This window comes from Acanthopagrus latus, chromosome 5 (assembly GCF_904848185.1).
Source record: "Acanthopagrus latus isolate v.2019 chromosome 5, fAcaLat1.1, whole genome shotgun sequence".
Taxonomy (NCBI): Eukaryota; Metazoa; Chordata; class Actinopteri; order Spariformes; family Sparidae; genus Acanthopagrus; species Acanthopagrus latus.
Window position 1 is genome coordinate 26,428,934 of NC_051043.1, and position 18,350 is coordinate 26,447,283.

General features: G+C 38.9%; 1 protein-coding gene across 2 annotated transcripts in view; it reads right to left on the reverse strand.

The window, feature by feature from the left end:
• stpg2 (sperm-tail PG-rich repeat containing 2) overlaps nucleotides 1–18,350 on the reverse strand; it is a 52,387-nt gene that overhangs the window by 23,045 nt on the left and 10,992 nt on the right. For both annotated transcript variants that reach the window (XM_037098447.1, XM_037098446.1), the window contains exons 7-10: nucleotides 14,962–15,069; nucleotides 9,705–9,864; nucleotides 8,501–8,664; nucleotides 8,178–8,270 (exon numbers count right to left, since the gene is read on the reverse strand). In XM_037098447.1, the coding sequence (XP_036954342.1) occupies nucleotides 8,178–8,270; nucleotides 8,501–8,664; nucleotides 9,705–9,864; nucleotides 14,962–15,069 (525 nt within the window). The remainder of the gene's footprint in view (nucleotides 1–8,177; nucleotides 8,271–8,500; nucleotides 8,665–9,704; nucleotides 9,865–14,961; nucleotides 15,070–18,350) is intronic.

Genomic DNA, 18,350 nt, shown 5'->3' on the forward strand with positions numbered 1-18,350 from the left:
CGCTCTGCGCCCCCCCAACTCTCTTCTTCAAATCTCTCTATCCATCATGTTTATGAATTGTTCAGGCGAATATCGAGCAGAGCATGATGGGAGTGTTACTGTCTGAAGCCTCAGGGTACAAGTATCACTAAGCACTTCTTCTCATTCGGTCACTTAATTGTGTATGCGTGTGTCTCCTCTGTATGTTGTAGTTACTATACTGTTTTATGTGTATGCATGCACATATAAATACTGTATGGACATTCTGATTAGGTAAATACATGTGTGTATTTGTATATGGACACAATTTGAGTGGGTCACTTCCTCTGCATGTGCGCTAGTGTATGAGACCACGCTTGAATTCTCACAGGGACTCAAATCATCATCATTACCCTGACAGCTGACAGTAAAATCCATATCAAATCTATAACTCCATTTTCCTGTTTTTGTTCCTTTTCTTTCATCACTCGACTCCCTTGTCTCCAATAAATAGAGGCTGCACCATGACATGCCATTAGCTGTCCATGGATATATCATAAAAATGCAATGAAACCCAGAGACAAAAAGTCAATAAGTGACAAACCCTCGGCCACTGCATATTTTCCTATTCAAGATACTTATATGTATCTTGCCAATGGCGTTACCTTCCCTGGAGCTGTCAGACACTTTGTCTGACTCAAATGGCTTTTACTTATTTATCACCTTTATCTCTCTAGGGAGACAGAAATGTCTCACTTCTGCTCATTGCCTCTGTCTTTCCATCGTTCTTTCTTTCTGTCTTCATTACGTTTTTCTCTCCGTGTTGTCAGCCTCTCTTTCTATCTGTCCCTCATTCCTTCTTCTCTCTGTTTCACGCCCTTTCATTTTCAGTATAATTTCACCTCCTGGATTTTTGTCGTTGCCTTCATTTTGCAGAGCAGGGGGTGATGCTGCTCTTCAGTTTGATAAATGTATGTTTAGCAAACACTCTAATTATCTTAATCCAAGCTAATAAGATAGATAATTACACATAATACACAGAGGCGCTCTCTCTCTGTCTTCTCTTTGCCTTTCCTTCATTCCCTCCCACTGCTTCTTCCATTCAGTTTCATCTCCCCTCTCTTTTTGTGTCTTCCTCATTGTGTGTGGTTGAGAGCAATGTGGTGTTTTTCCACTTGTAATTGACATTATTGAGGTTTCCCTTGACTGCGTCAGGCCTTGTGAAAGATGTCTGTCTGTCTCTAAACCAGAAATACAATACAGTCGCTACTGAATAGGATTTTCATGTGGGATGTGACTTTTATGAATGCAACCGGCACTGGAAACAGGTAGGAGGGTAAATACAAGAGTCCAGTCTCCACGAAGCCCACATACCTCCTACTGAAGTTACATGAGAAGTTGCACAATAACAATTGCTGGACTCTATTCACCTACAGAGCTACCTCACATAAGGCAATGCCTAACACAGATGCATTATTCAGCCTTCACAGTAAACTATTTTAGTACTAAAATAACCACGATTCCAGCATGTGTTCCTTATTGCCTGTCAATCCAGGTTATAATTGTGCATTAGTAAGTAATGAGTGACTGTTAAATAAAATACTTTATATTTGTTGCCATGGCAGTGGAAGTCAGTGTATTACCTCTGCAAGCAACAGAGGGAGTGAAGGATGGAAATGTCTCCTGTGAGGTGCCTCCTTTTTCTATTTGTTTTTATTATTATTTCCACACCATTGGAGTATTATGAATCCTGCTTCCAATCACTGTCAGTGGTAAATGTAATAAAAGCCATGTTTCAATATCGTCTGTCTGATTCCATCAAGCCAGTTACACACTGAGGAAGGAGAATTATGAAGTGATGTTCATTGTCAGCATCACAGATATTAGTGCAGATAAACTGGAAATTTGTTTGACTGGCAGAGACATTATTACTTGGATACATCTGCTTAAAACAAGATGCATTGAGCCAACAGACGAGCTTTAAAAGGATTATGGATAGCAAATACTTGTTTTTTGTATCAGAATAAACCAGATTTTTTTATTTGTATTTGCTGATGTTGTTGGGGGCTTATGACTTACTTTAAATAAGTATTACTCATCAAGCTTATATGAAAACCTTCAATTTTTTGAGTAATTTTCAAATACTAATAATAACTAATGATACGTGTACAATATTATTCTGTATATTAAGATGTAGTGTTGTTTGAGTGAACCCTTCATTTCACACTTGATTCCCTGTATTTACCTATCAATCACATATTAACAGTACTTAATGTATGTGTAAATTATAACTAGATAAGCATTTTTGATGTGACTGTTTTTGAGTTGTTTCCATTGCCATTGCAGCATCATCTAGAATGGTAGCTCAGACTACAACTTGCATGATCCCACACTACATCAGGACAAAGTCAATCGATGGCCCAATCCCAATGTCCACAGACTCACAGTCTTTGAGGCACGTTCCTGGGAAGTCTGCGAGGGCTTAGGGCTGTCTCACTGTCGAATTGTTGAAGTGCATCAGGGCTCACTCAGACATTTTGAGCCCTGTATGGCCACGTTCTGTAAGTCTGCATTTCTGCAGATGTTGCCTGAGGGAATTGCCAACAGCTCAGTGTGTTGCAACGTTTGCCACGGGTCACCACGAAAAGCATGATGATGTTGTTCCAGATGTTGGTGCTCTTGAATACAATTACATTTAAATTTTTACAATTTTACACATTAAAGTCTATTGCATTTATGTATTAAAAAAAGGGAAAAAAGGAAACTGAAATAAGCTTTTGAAACACTTCAGAAACCTTTGATTGAATATGTTTCTATTTCTGTATATATGTGCTCCTAACCCTAAGCCCTAACACTAACCCTAAACATAACATGAAAAGTCTCAAACATACAAGATAAAACGAAATGAAACATTGCTATCAATACCATTTTGGCATCTTGAAGTCTCACTCAAGTATCAACCAGGTGACATAAGCAAGTCTGAGAGGGTTCAGGGCTTTAGGCCTTAGGTGCACCATTGGAGGTGGGTCCATGTCTTTTGTATTCATTGTTCTGATTGAGAGATCCCTAGTGCCAGAAAATACGTACCTGTGCTTTTAACTCACTGCCCACAATTCACTGAAGTGCACTTATAAGTGAAAGTGCACTTATTAAAGCTATTGGTAACACCTGATCATTGAACCAATGTCCTTGCCATTGACAGTCTCACTGAGTAAAACAATAATCATCCATCAGGACCTCGATTCATCTCGACATCGTTGGCAACAGAATATGATCGATCACAACGACGAAGACAGAAACACACTGGTACAAACTGACTGACCTACAGACAAAACAGCCTGTCCAGCCTCTCTGCTGTCGCTTCAAGGGACAGGGCAATATTTCATTGATCCACAGACGAGAGGAATTCCACTGCTTCAGGGTAAAACATAGGTCCAAATTTAATTCCTCTCTTATTCTCTCCCAGCGCTGCCTGGGGGTATCCCACGACCTCCACAACAGAAAGGTCATTATCGGGTACAGCTTGGCCAGGAGGAGAAGGAGAAGGAAAGAGATGGAGAAGGGGGAATGTGGAAAGTGAGGTACAAGGGGGAAGGATAGAGGGATGAGAGGACAAGAACAGAAAGAGAACATAAGAAATAAGGATGAAACAAGACTGAAAGAGAGCATTGGTTTAGAGAAAACTCTCATTTAAGTTAAGCTCTACTCATAGTCATCTCTTCTTTCAGATCTGTTATCTCTCAACGACGTGTCTGATTCTTTCTTCTCCACAGACAGGTAATCAACTCCTATCAGATCCAGACCTGTAGCTAAAGTACAGATCTGACATGGCTTCAAATATTTGAACTAGCAGAGGTGTGTTTGATTTAGACTGTCAGAAGGGTGAGCATCTTCTGAAAATGGGTGAAGAAAAAGATAAGAAAAATCAACCTAAATTAAACATGCCATGCCTCTTATTCTAATATGTATTGAGCCAGTATTTGGCAATCTAACCAGTGTAGAGAGGATTTGGGAATAGTCCGATTTGAAATTCACAGTGTCAATAAAATAAATTAAATAAATTGGACTTTGCCTTGAAACAATGAAAGACAAGCTAAAGATTGTGAATGCAGAAAGCAGAGCAGCTAAAGACAGACAAAAAAGTAATACATATCTTCTGGTAGTCAGATAAGAGGTTTCCCTGTTGTGTTTAAAACAAGACAGCTTCTATCATTTCAACTGACATGATAAGTCTTTTATATTTCTGAGTTCAAAAGCAATGCAGTGTGAATAATTCCTCCAATAAAAATGTCGACCTCTACTGCTAGATGAAGCTTTTAAGTCAAAGTACAGAGGACATAAACTTCCAAGCATGAAACAGATGACAATAATACATGATTTCTTTTTTCTTGTCTTACTCCCTTCACATGGTCATGATTGTTTCCTGATTAGACACTTTTAATATCCGTCCCAGCAGGGGACTCACTGTTACCACGGATACAGCCTAGGCTGCAGCGCGGTATGTGGCTAACTGTTACAGCTAAGACGTCCCTGTGTGATTTTTCATTAACTGGTCATAAAGAAGGCTCTGTGTGGAGCCATTGTAAGTGGCCTCAGATCTTCTCCACAGAGCACTTAGAGATACTACCCAGAGAGAAGGAGCGTGAAACAGGCTGGGATATGTGGAGGTATTATTATGTCTCTAAAGCACAGTTCCATAAACTATTGTTTTCTTTTCAGTTTTTTTTGCCCCGTTTTCTCCAAACTCTGCATCCGTCCTTGTCAATGCTATCCATGCTGTTTGCCCAAGGAGAGTTGCAGACAGACGTGTGCTACCTCCATGACACATGGTGCCACCAGCCGCTTCTTTTCACCTCGACCTCGCCAGCTCCCCACCCGCGATTGCGGCCAATTATATTTGTGGGAACACAAAACCAAGCTGGAACTGCTGCTGCTGGGAATGGAGCCAAGTTAAAGCTATTGTTAAATATTTAATCACCCTGTGCGTCTGGCATATAATGAAAGTCTACCACTGATCATTTGAACTTGGATGCTTTCAACTTCCAGATCCATACTGTAGCTACACTGCATCAGTGCAAGTCAATGTGAAACACAAACATTACGTGGACTGTGTATAGTATGGCTGTCAAGCTTTGCACTGTCTACATTAGGATTTAGTACACTGAGAGTTCAGAGTGAGCCCGATTATCCATCAGCACAATATACTGCAGCCTGACAGAAAACGACACCGAGCCATTGTCTTGAAAAATGGCAAACAGTGCAGACAGATATATGAGGTAGAGACTATTACAGAGGCGAGCAGCACCAGAATTCTCAGTTTTCTAATGAGTATCATCTGCATGGATGATTTCATTTGTGATACGCACAAAATGTGACTGATCCACATTATCAGAATGCATAAACAGCATAACACTAAAATAATGTAAACATATAATACGCAAAAGTTGTCCAAAAGATGTCATCCCATCCTCATCAAGAACATTTTATGGCATACACTTTCTACTATGCTGGGCTCAGCAGGGTCGCTCAGGGTATAAGGTAACCCTGACCTCATACCTCACCACATCCACAGGCAAGAGGATTTGAAAGATTGCTGATATACAACATTAGTATGCTCACCTAGTATTGCAATTGTGATTTTTTTTTTGAGTGTTACACCTGCATATTTCTCAGGCTCTGCTCCTCATTCGCTGGGGCAGCAGTTCTCAATCCTGCTGCTCCGTACCCAGAGTCCTGCTGCTTTTATGTCCTACCAGGTAGTTAATTGCATTCACTTGGTGTCCGAGGTGTAAATCGCTCCCTGATTAGACAGCAGGAATGAAAACCAGCAGGACTCTGGGTCCTGATGGTAAGGACTTATAAAAACTGGGCCTGGTGAGACCTAAGTTCAGCTGTTTTATAACTTTTTAAACATCATATTCACAAATGCACTTTTTTTAGTAGAAAAACTTACAGGCAGATAAACAGCTTAAGGGTCATTCAATACTGGGTCACTGGAGCAATTCTCTCTTTAGTGTTTAAACATTGTGTAAATTACAATCCTGTTTCCTGGAGGGAAAAAAGATCACATTTACCTAGTTAGATTTATCCTGAAGAAAACTGATTTCCAGCCCATGTATACGTGTAACTGGGTTATGAATGCCTGAACGACTAAAAATAAGTTGTTGGGTTGGAAAAACAACAAAAACTCCCTTCCAGTCTGTCACACACTCCCCAAGAAAAAAACAGGAAGCAGCGTCTTCTGTCATGCATGTGAAGGAACTCTTGCAGTGATGTTGCTGATGTTATGTTGGTGGTAGCAACGTAGTGTACAACTGCGTGAGAGGTATATATGAAATCTAAACGATGACAAACTAAACCCAATGATGTGCAGCAGAGCACCTACAATTTACAAATGTCTGCCCTCTGTGATAAGTGTCGAATTACCCTTTAAACTCTGTCTTTCTAGATAGCTGCATAGTTTGCAGTGTTGAGATCAGTTGTGGAGACCTTTGCCTCAAGATTTAGATAACACCTCTAACCTTTGGAGTTAATCAGAGTAAACACCAGCTGGTACCCAGAAGGGTACATGAAAATACAAATTGTGTACCTTGAATATTAAAATGCTGTAGCATACACTTTAGCAGCAAATTTACATAATTGTCTCCAGGAACATTCTTTCACTACTAGGGTCCGTAAGATTTAATCGCTAACCCTCACATCCAGCTGCTTCTCTGTGTTTCTTCATTAGCACATTATTTATATGCAAGTAAACACCGTCCTGTGTCACACAGGGCAAAGAAATCCACCTTCACAATCCAAACATTGTCACTGTTTTAAATCATGCCAGTATTTACTTGCTGACATTAACATTCAGTATTCTATGCATAATGCTACATTGTAATTAATGTAAAAGTGTCAGGACAGCAGTTTTAGTAATATTTCAAACAAGTGCTATATAAAAATGGTTCTAATCATAAAAAAGCACCAGAAAGACAGAGAGTTTACAGTGTTTTGAAAGGTCACTTTGGCTGTGCTGTCACCATCTTATAGCAAGCAGTTTGTAACTAATGTACTATAATAATGATAATAATCTTTGACGTATATGAAATTAAAAATATTTCATTAATACAGAACAAATCAATAATCATTTGAAACAAAGAAATCCAAACTAAATCCCATAAATCCCAGTTCCTCTTTCAATTACAACATCCCTCCACTTTCACTTTACTTATTGACATTTTTCCTTTGCTGCCTTTTTTGTTTACGCCTCCAGTTTTTTTTTTTGCAATTATGCCTAGGAAATGTTCAAGTCTTGACACAATGCTCATAGGTAGATGGATATTACCGGTGGAAGTCCCCAGTGGCCAGCAACTTTTGGAGTAATTGGGTTACGTGCAACAAGTGGTTCAACTTTAAATTTCCCTTTACCAACTGCATCATAAGTGAAACTAATGATTTCAGCAGCATGCATGAACAAACTGGCAGCGAAACAGAAAAAAGAGACAGCAAAATAGAAAGTTTAATTAGTCAGATTAAGTCTAGATTTGTCTATTGAGATACTTTCTCAATTAAATTTATATGACACAAAAAGATTGTGTGCAATAATACTGAAACACTAATTACTTATTCCATAAAGATCAATTTTTACGGTTTTATAAATATCGTTGAAATTCAGGTCTGTTATCCTGCAGGTTTCAGTACACTTTTAATTATAGTTTATAGAAAACTTTTGGAATAAAAAGGCAAATAAGTCTTTTGAAATCCAGTTAAATAAAGTTATACCATAAGTGGAAAGAGTCAGGTATGTAAATATATTGTATTAACATCAGTTTGAGTGTAATAAAGGAAAGTGGGCGAGAAAGGAACAAAAGGGAGACGAATATGAGAGAAGTACAGGAAACTAATTACCCCGAATTGTGACCTGTTTTCTTCAGCATAAATGAGCATTAGGAGGAAGAGGAAGCAAAGCAAAGAAGCAGCCAAAAAAAATTAACTGCTGGAAAACAGGACCCATGGCATAGTGGGTCAGATGCTACCGCTGCGATGGCCCATTTATGAAAGTTAACAACTTGGCATGTAAGGCTGTTTTGCCCTATCTTAGACTCTTCTGATAAGTAGGTTTCAACGGCTTAACAACAGTAACATGTTGTGAGGATGAGAACGAGTCATGAGACAAAGACAACTCCAGGGGAAACTGAAGCCAAAGAGCCCGAGGGAGGAGAGGGAAACACACTCACTTTAGTCAGAAGTGATGACAGCAGACGTTCAGTGGCTGATATGAAAACTGCTGTAGGCTTCTTTTTGTAGTTCTCCTCTGTCTGCTTTTCTATCTGAATGCAAACACACAGGATTCACACACAAGTAAATACGTACTACAAAGAGGACCAAGTCAAAATAACAGAACTATCTATCAAGTCAATGTTTATCTATGTAACTCAGTATCACAAATCTATAAGCTGTACCCTTAGATCCTGGCTTTATATATCAGCCTAATACATATCAGGATCTCAATAGAGAAAAAAGAGAATATATTTATGACTACATTGACAGATCTTCCTACCTCATACTGTCCTGGACTTGGGACCTTTATAGATTCCTTGTTGTGGGGAAAGGAGCTGCGTTGAGCTGTGGAGCCAAAGCCTCCCTTCATATTTCTCTCTAAAAACGCCTTTTTATAACTTTGTTGGGCTAATCCATACTCAAACACATTATAGGAGCCCGGACCTGCAGAAAATACAAAAAAATGTATGTATGTTATTGTATCTATCTGTGAATCCCGTGTTTTTTACTTTCCTTCAGAACTATCAGTTCTGTCCAAAGCTCCATGATGATGCAAGAAATTTAAACAGACCTCCAGTGAAGCCACAGATATTAAGACACATGTTGTGTAGGTGTAACTTTGGCTTAATGTTTTTACATTCTGGCAGTGTGTGTAGCATAGGTGTTGGCTTGCACTGAAGATGACACATGAGCTACACCTTTTCTAATAATGCTTGAGAAAACCCTGTATATTACGACTCAACCGAAGACTAACAAGCAGTTTGAGGACCAAGTTAATTGGAAGATTTTTGTCACTTTGAAATCACTTATATTTTTGGGGACCAAAAATATTCACAAAATTAAAATATTCACAGAATAAAAATTGTTTTCTCTGCAACAAAGTGTTGAAAAATGCCCTCTAAAGCAATGTTACAGAAATGTTGCAAACATTCTTGGAAATATATGGTACACAACATAATGGTTCACTCTTTGAACAATACACACTCACAGAAACACAGATGGCACAATAGCAGAAGTCAGTCCCCTTTCAGTTTATTTCAAAATGTTAATACAAGTTGCAAAATAGTACTTAATCTTAATTATTACTTGTTAGATTGATATTAATGGTCATGACAAGTTAGAATTTGAACTTGTAAAGGATGTGGGTCGTTTCAAATGAGGAAGAATTAGACTTTTGATTTAGACAAAGCCAAAAAAAGATACATGAAAAATGCTCTCCTCAGCTTGCAGGGTGAGATGTGGATGTTCAGAGACAGGCCTCAGACATCAACTCTAAGAGCTAAACCCAGGTTAAGAAATCTGTTTATGTGTATGACATCTTCTGTCATTTGCATATAAAGAACAATTAAAGATCTCTGTATTGCATCTGTAAAACATATCAACATATCAAATAGGAGTATCACTTTGAACAGCAAAGACTGGTGCACAGGCAAAATCACACACACGCACAAAATCACACAAGTACTATCTTAACTCATACTGACCGGGCGTGGAGCTTTTTTTTTGGTTAGGAGTGAAGCGCACGGCATTGATGCCGAATGGAGTTTTCTTTGCTCCTGTGGTCTTCTTCAGCACCTCCAGGGCACATCGGGGGTCATCATATGTACCAACAGGGGGAGCCACTTCTTTCACATCGCTAAACCGCTAAGGAATTGACAGGTATGGATTAGAATACAAGTAGAACGAGTAAGTGGAAAGACACATTTAAAATCAAGTCCCCTACCTCACAGTTTTTCTTGATAAAACTGAGATATAGAAAATGACAGATAAACGAGTCTCTTCACAGTCAAGGATAACAAGCCCCCAGCCTACATGTACACAAGACTATAAGTCAGTAACCTCACTATCATCATCATGAGGGTCCACATCTTGATGCACATAGATGGAGCCACAAATTTGTTTGAATGTGTTTAACTTTAATCAACAGCGTTCAGTCCAAGCTTTCCTTTTCAAACCTCAGCTGTGGTTCAGTTCATGTAGTTCATGGCAATCTAATAGTTCAGCAGTGATATAGTTCAGCAAAGCAATAACAAGCAAAAAGAATCAATCTATTCAAAGTGCAAAATGTGATATGTATGGGATTGTTGATTTTGGCTCAATATGTCTATAAAAGCCTGGATTCAAGAGTCAACTCTTTCACAATTCTTTGACCAAATCTCACAACACTGAATTGAAAGAAAGCAGAGAGGACAGAAAAGAATGAAAAAAGAAAAAGATGTAAATGCATAAGAGGAAGAATAGATGAGAGTGAAATATATATACAGGCAGAACAAAGTGGTGAGATGAGGACAGAGAAAATGAGATGGCGTAAACAGCATCTCCGACTCAAAAATAATGATACACACAATCAGGTGCATAATGTTCTTTGACTGTTTTGCTGATATCAGAGCTGATTCAGCGCTGCAACAGCTCGACAGCTTCACTTCCAGGATATAAATGTGTTTATCTGATAGCCTATTATAAACACCCCGGCAATCAAGGGACCGAGGCAGATAAGTTGCCTTTTGAGTCAAAATAACTGGAGGTGAGCTGCGTTTCAATGTAGTCTAAATTTCTCTTCAGCCTCCCACGACCAAACCATTCAGCTCCTTGTTATCAAACACAGCAGAGAAATAAAAAGGACTTTATTTCTCCAAATGCCAGCATGTTCACTTTAACGGTGCCATGCTCACACACATACACACACACACACACACACACACACACACAGAACACCAAGCCAACAGACTTTTAGTCAGGTCCCCAGATGACATTTAAACTATAATAACTCATTTGTTGGAGACATACTAATCACTGATTTGTAATTTCCATGTAAACAGAATTCAGGATGGAAAATACATTTTGGTACAATGAATATTTTGTGAGTGACTCAGAATATGGAGAAAAGAAGAAGTTAAGAAATGTAGCTGATGAAAAAAAATGGAGAGAGAGGAAAAAACTTGGAGGAGAATATTTTGGTTGGAAATGGAGTTATTATTTGAAGAGAATACAGAAGCGGGGCAGAAGTTACACAACATGCTGTTTCAAGGCCAAAACAAACTGTGTTCATTCAAGAACATTTGTAGAACCGGTCTTTGTGGCCATCTGTCAATCCAATGGTGCCCTACTGGCTTGGCTGAAGTCTTATTAATCGTCTCTTTTTTTCCTGCCCCTGTGGCACATCGCTTTGATGCTTCATCTACTTTAAAGTTGGATTTTTTTGCTGTGCCTCCTGTTGCTTCACTTCTAAACACATATGACAAGAAATGAATATCATGCCCAAAGTAATTATGCTATCCATGCAAGGTGACTCTATGGGCACCATTAACATCTGTTAGTGTAAATTAATGAGGCCACAGAATGATGATACAATACAAGTGCCAACCAGAACAAAACCTCAGTTCCACTGTTAAGCTGAGTTAAATCTGAGCATGGAGAGAATCTTGGAGGCTGTACACCTGCATATAAAGTCGATGACACAAAGCCACCAAAACAGCCAAGAAGCATCTACTCAGGTCATAAAGTTTCAGCTTGAGCACAAAATTCATACAACACCCAACTTCTTTCTCTGTGCCTCATTCTCCTGTTAGTCTATCAACTCTGTGATGTCACTGAGGTGCATCTGTGTTTGTGGGTGACACTGTCACACAAACACGAAGAGACATCGCGTTCTTGGTACATTTTGAGATCTAAGACCGAACAGTCTCAAGAACACAGCACACACATATTTTGCACACACATGGCCATGTATAACCTTTATCTATTGTTTATACAGCCTGTGCACTGTGGTAAATTAACTGAACTAACAATGCACTTAAGTGTTCCTTATATGAAATATTATACATTAATATATCAGCAAACAACTACTTAGTTTATATGATTGCTATGGAGTAATGGTTTCCTGGGCTGAGAATGAAGCATGAGCTGCATGTGAGCTACTAGGTGATAAAGGGCTCCTACTTGACCTGGAGTTGGCCTGTTACAGATATTCTGAAATTGTTCTGTGAATATTGCAGTCGCTAGATGTTGCCAAATATGAACACACTCTTCGCTCTATGTGTTTTTGCTCATTTGATAAAAAAATGTGATGATATCAACTGCATCATTTAGGCAAACTCTCATATGTAATATAATATAACGTAGTTATCAATTTATCTACTATATCACTGCAATCAAACCCTGAGTTTCGAGTGCTTTTTTCACCTGCATCCCTGAAATGTGTATTAGACTTTGTTGAGTAATTTGTTAAATCCTGTGACAGCACCATACATTTTAAGTTTCCATTCTATATTATGTATGATACCTTGTTAAAGCCCGTAAGGAAGTTTGATTTTGCAGTGTCAGGAGGTGCGAGTCAGCTACAGAAAAGTGAAAGGACAGAGTATCTTATGATTTTGAATCTGTTTTATCAGCTAAAGGCTTAATGCTCACTACGTGTTGTAATTTTCTGCATCAACCAAGTGTCTGTCTGTGTGTCAGTTGGTTGGTTGGTTGGTTGGTTGGTTTGTTAAGAGGATTACACATAAAGTACTGAACAGATTTCTACAAAAGCTGGATGGAGGACGGGTCTCAGACCCTGAAAAATAATCGACAAATCCAGCCATAATTGGTGGCTGGTAAGTGAGAGAGTAATATATATACAATAAATCTTTTAAAATTAAATTAAATACAAATCTGATTCTAGTGGGTTTAAATATGTTTAATCTGATATTGGATAATGCTTGATTAATCAAAGGGGATTGTTGGGAGATCTAGTGGGTATGCAATCTAGTGAGTGCCATTCTAGTCTTTTATATTAATGGTTGTGAAGCATCAAGAGAGACGATGGTCTCCAAGCTGCAAGGGACTCAAGAAAGAATGGAGTTATAAAAATATTCATAAATGAGGAGAAAGAAGAAAGAAATGGAAAGAGGAAAGAGAGTAATAAATGAAGGAAAGGGGAAAGGGGGGGAGAGTGGGTGAGCAAGGGCAAGGAGAATCGAGGAAAAAGCATGTTTTCACAAAGTGTTGGATTGATGCTTTGATATTGGGAAATTGGGGAGTCAAAGGGAGGAGAAGAGGCGAGAACTGGAAGACTCCAGCTGTTCTTCTTATCTCCCCCTCCCTCTCTCCTTCCTTCACTCCCTCGTTTCCTCTGCGTCCCTCCACGGGGTAACAGTGTCAGATGGAACCGGACTCACAGGGAGACGAAGATCTAAGAAAACTGTCGCTCTCGGTTCTGCATCGGAGATGACTTATGACACATGTGCACACACACACACACACACGCAGACACACATAGTTCCTTGGTGGGTGTCGGTGACGACATCACAGGGTCGAAGCACTAACACAGCATGTGGCCAGGGAAATTAGGTCAGAGCCAACTATGACACACACACACACACACAAATCAAATGAACAGCAGAATCTTGCATCAGATGTTCTTACCTAGGAACTAGCAAAATATTTTGTATCAGACATTATCAAGGTGTGTGTGTGTGTGTGTGTGTGTGTGTGTGTGTTTGCATGCCTAAGAAATTGGTGCATTTATTGGCTTGCATGTTATCTGTACAAGGGAACTTGTCTTTATTGTCTTTAAATCTGCAGATGAAATTCACATTTATATATGACTTTGTGTGTGTGTGTGTGTGCGCGCGCGTGTGTGCGGGTGCATGCACCGTCACATTGTGCCTGCGTGTCAGGGTGATAATTAAAACATCAGTCAGTGAAGTTTCACAGGAGTGAAGCTGTGGGGCAGTGCCACAGAGGAGTTCAGCTATTCCTGAGACGTAAAACTACACATTTTCACATCCTTCATCTTCGCTCCTCTGAGCCTCTTAATAAACTCATCTTCACCCCCATCGGAAGAAACCCTCCACTTCAGCACATCAATTAAACAAGCAAAGCCCGGCACAGTGTCTTGGATATGTAACTTAATCTTAAATATTCCATATTAAAATCCAGTCTCCTTTGAGAAATTGTAAATTGAATATATTTGCCTCTCATAGATTATGTCTGAGAAGCCTTTTCAATGTGGTCTGATTGTCTCGCTGTGTAAAGTGCATAATGTAGAGTAATACCACTAAAATGATGGAGCTGAATGTGTTTCTCTTAGTGGGGTAAATCAATATTTGTGAATGATGATACCCATCCTTGAATCAAGCCTGAGCTGTGTTATCACAAACTAAAGATATTGAATTAGTTTTAGCAGGTTAGGTGCACTAACCAATACTTAATATCAACAATGGATCAAATGGTTATATGCAATATGACAGTAAAAGTCAGCAACTAAATGGTGGTGCACACAACATCATAGAATCATAGAATAAATACACATTTTAAATACAACTGACTGGGCTATGTTTGTTTACAGGTGTAATGTATTTACAACTTTTTTTAATTAATCATATGATTTAGAATTAATTTTAACATTGTCATTTTTGGCTCACATCTTTTTTTCCGTCGACTTTCTCACCATATGATCTGGTTGACCTCCGGTGGAAAGGCTAAAATGAAAATAGACTAAAGAAACTGTTCTTATATTTCCTAGAAAGGGGTCACCTTAGAGTTTACTGCTAAATGTATGCAGACACTCAATCAATACAATAGGAAGGTGAAAGCAAAAACACAAAACACTGGTGAACAAAGGCAGTGCTCAGTTTGCTGGAGAAAGAACCTGCTTTACACAGAACAACCTGGGTCACCTGAATATGCACCTACAGGCCTGCACACAAAGCCCCGAATGACTTTACTTTGAACTATGTCTGGTTCTGTGGATTGTACCTCAGCCTGAGAGAGGAAGGGGCACGCGAACTTCGGCAGATTTCCACTGGACTTCACAGGCTTCTCAAACTGACTTCTGATGTGATACTGGCCCGGACCAGGGACTCCCTGATGGGAAGCAGAAAGCAGGAAATGTACAGTAAGTACAATGCAATATGAAAAGGATCAGGAGAGAGCCTGAGTAAAAGGAAGAATGCCACTGAGAGGAAATAGGAGAAAAGCAGAAAGTTGCTTTTCTGATCTATCTCTTTTGGTTGGTTATTTCCTTCTTGTATTTGTGTCCTTTTGTGTCTTGTTGTCAATTTCTACTTCCTGCTCACCTGTGTTCCCAGTGTTCTGCTTCCCTACTGCGTTCCTGTGCTCCTTCCCTTACCTGTCTCATATCAGCCTTGTTAGCACTGCCCTGTTCCCAGTGTCTCTCCACCTGCACCTCACCTCCTCATTAGTTGAGTTTGTGTTTAAGCCTGAGTTGTTCTCGCTCTTTGTCATCCTAACGCTTGTTGTCAGTCCTGTTTTCATCCATCTGTCTCCCGCTTGTCTGTGCCTGTTCCCCAGTCTTCTTGTGTCCTCTGTGTACCTGATTTGTTCCTTGTGTTTTCTGGTTTTTCCTTAGTTTATTTCTTTATATTTTCCTTTTGCAGGCCTTTTCGTTGCCAGTTTTTGTCATCTCCCATTGTATTGTTTGCATTTTGGGATTTTGGACTTCAGCTGAATACAGAGGTCTTATTTTGATCATTTTCAGGTTCATATTTTTATTTGGGGCTGCTAATAGAATAGGTTGAAATACTTTATTTTTTTAACTTTTTCCCATATGGTCCACTGCTGCAGCATCCCTTTAACAGTGTGTCTTGACAGCGTGAGACATCTTGCCTCTGCTCAATCTTGCACATGTGCATTATTTAATAGGCAGAATGTAGCCAATCAGAGGAAGAATAGGGCAGGTCATGCCAAGGTAGTGTGATCTAAAATAACACTACTTCAGCAGTAGCAACTGTATATTTTATATATATATATATATATATATATATATATATATATATATATATATATATATATATATATATACATTGCCTGTTATGTTGCAGAGCATTTACATGCACAAAAATGATGCTACAAAATACAAAAATACAAAAGGCATAATACGACCTCTCTTAAGTTCTCATGATTTGTTTTACTACTTTCCTGCCTATGTGTCTTGCGCTTGGGTCCTTTCTGTGTAATTTTGACAATAAAGACTATTATAAAGAGGAAATTAATGAAAAACACAGCAGATAAAAATGAAGCAGCACCACACGAGTGAGCAACCTGTGAAATCAAGCAGAAAAACCTTATTAAGAGAGACATTTTCTTTCTTCACTCTGCAATTAGGCATCTATGCTGTTACAATCATTACTTCTATTGGCTGCTTGTCTATATCTTTTTTATGCCATTATTATAATGTAGGAGTGATGGGTTAAGTGTTTTACTCCTCAAAAGCCAAACCGAACAAGGCTACAAATTAGCCACAGCCAGAAGTCTTTTATTCAATGCCTAGGTTGCATTTCATTTGGATATAACATGACTACATGTATTGTCCCTGTCAAATAAACTAATGTCATAAACTTATGTCTTGTGCCATCTCAGGACTGTTGCATCAATTCAAATAATTACTGCAACTAGCAAATCGGTTAAGGAAGCACAGTCACTGAGCTGCTGCACATATTTGCACGTTTCCCTAGTGCAGAAGCAGGATATTTTGTTATGTGTGGTAAACCCACAAGGTTGCTGGGCCAGGGGTGGTTTAATTAAGTCTGCATTAATACAGCCTGTATTTTTTGTAGAGATTGTTAGCAGTTACACCCAAATCTTGAGGGGGACCAGTTGTGAATTTCTTCACAATTTGTCCTCCCTATGCTTTCAGACAGCTAAATCTTTATTCATGAACATTGACTACAATGTGTTCTTGCCAGAAACAAGTTTGTTGTCCTCCGAATCTGAAATGTCACACACTGATAAACACCATGTTGATGTACAGAACAGCTGCCACTGACTTTTATAAAGATAAAATTTTAACTGTCTTCTTGAATACAGGGAGCAAGACCACACATTTGATCTTATTGATTGTGTTCAGCTCTCTGCCAGACCCTCTCAATGTCAAATAAGGGTCAATAAGATTTTGAGCCGGTGAAATTATGTTCACAGGTAACGTCAGGGTCTGAAGTTATAGATCACCCTTTGTATTCTGCATGAGAAATTCAAGTTGCTAATATGTGGAAAAGATTTGTGATTACAAAAACTCAAAGTTTGGCTTTTTGGTTTAAAAGCACAGCCAAAATATGTATTTACTCAAATGTGTGCGTGCATGTATAAGTACACAGATTTTCTGCTTTGAATATGTAAGCAGTTTTTCACAGAAGCATTTCTTGAATTTTTCTTTTTTTTTCCCACAGGTCTACAGAGGATTATACTGTACAACCACAGGCTTAGAAATAATTGCAGAAAACCTTTTCACAAACTCAAAAATGTAATGACCATTATTTAAGCCAATATAAACACAGCATTATACTATATTTGACTGACACACTGTAAAACCAATGTGTCTCAGTTTGATTTTTTTCCCCTTTTTTTCCCCAGTGGGAGCAGTACTACTTCCCCATTTCTAAAAAAGAACAATTGCTGTAACCATAACAACACTATCCATGATCATGTTAACATGGGATTCACAAAACTGTGTTGGATTGACAATGAACTTCATTTCAAGGTTAAAATGAGGAATTGTACTGGCACTACTCCATCTGTTTTACTTTAGTTTGCAGGCATATACGTGATGGTAGTTTGTTAAAGTGGTTCGCTCAGTCGTTGCTCCTGCCATGGCAGGTTTCCTATTTAATGGGAAAATCCTACACACAGACTCTCAAACTCTATGGGACACCAGCAGCCCCGAGCCATTAAAGGCAGACTGTCGGCTGATGTCAAGGAAGCAAAGGTGTTTGTCCTGAGTGTCCCCACTGTGGGTAATGACCCATCTGGTCAGTCCATGTGTGTGTGGGAGTACATGCAAGTTGTGGTGTCAGGTACTAATGATGACGGATGGAGGTGCAGTCATCACTGTAGGAGGTCCAAATACAACATGGTGCACATACACAAACCTACAAAGACGGCACATTTGTGACTCAAAGTCACAGGATAAATTATTACATGTTGATTTAGTAGTCATATATATCATAAATAAACAAATGCAAACAAATTCCATGTATGATGATATCTGTAAAATCAAATTAAATAAAACCTAAAAGGGCGGCAGTAGTTGAAATGTTGGAGAAAAGAGAGGACAAGTAGAGGCGTAGATGAAAGTCCTTGACAAATGGGATACGTTCATCTCTCCCTCCACAAATTCAGTCCCACATTTT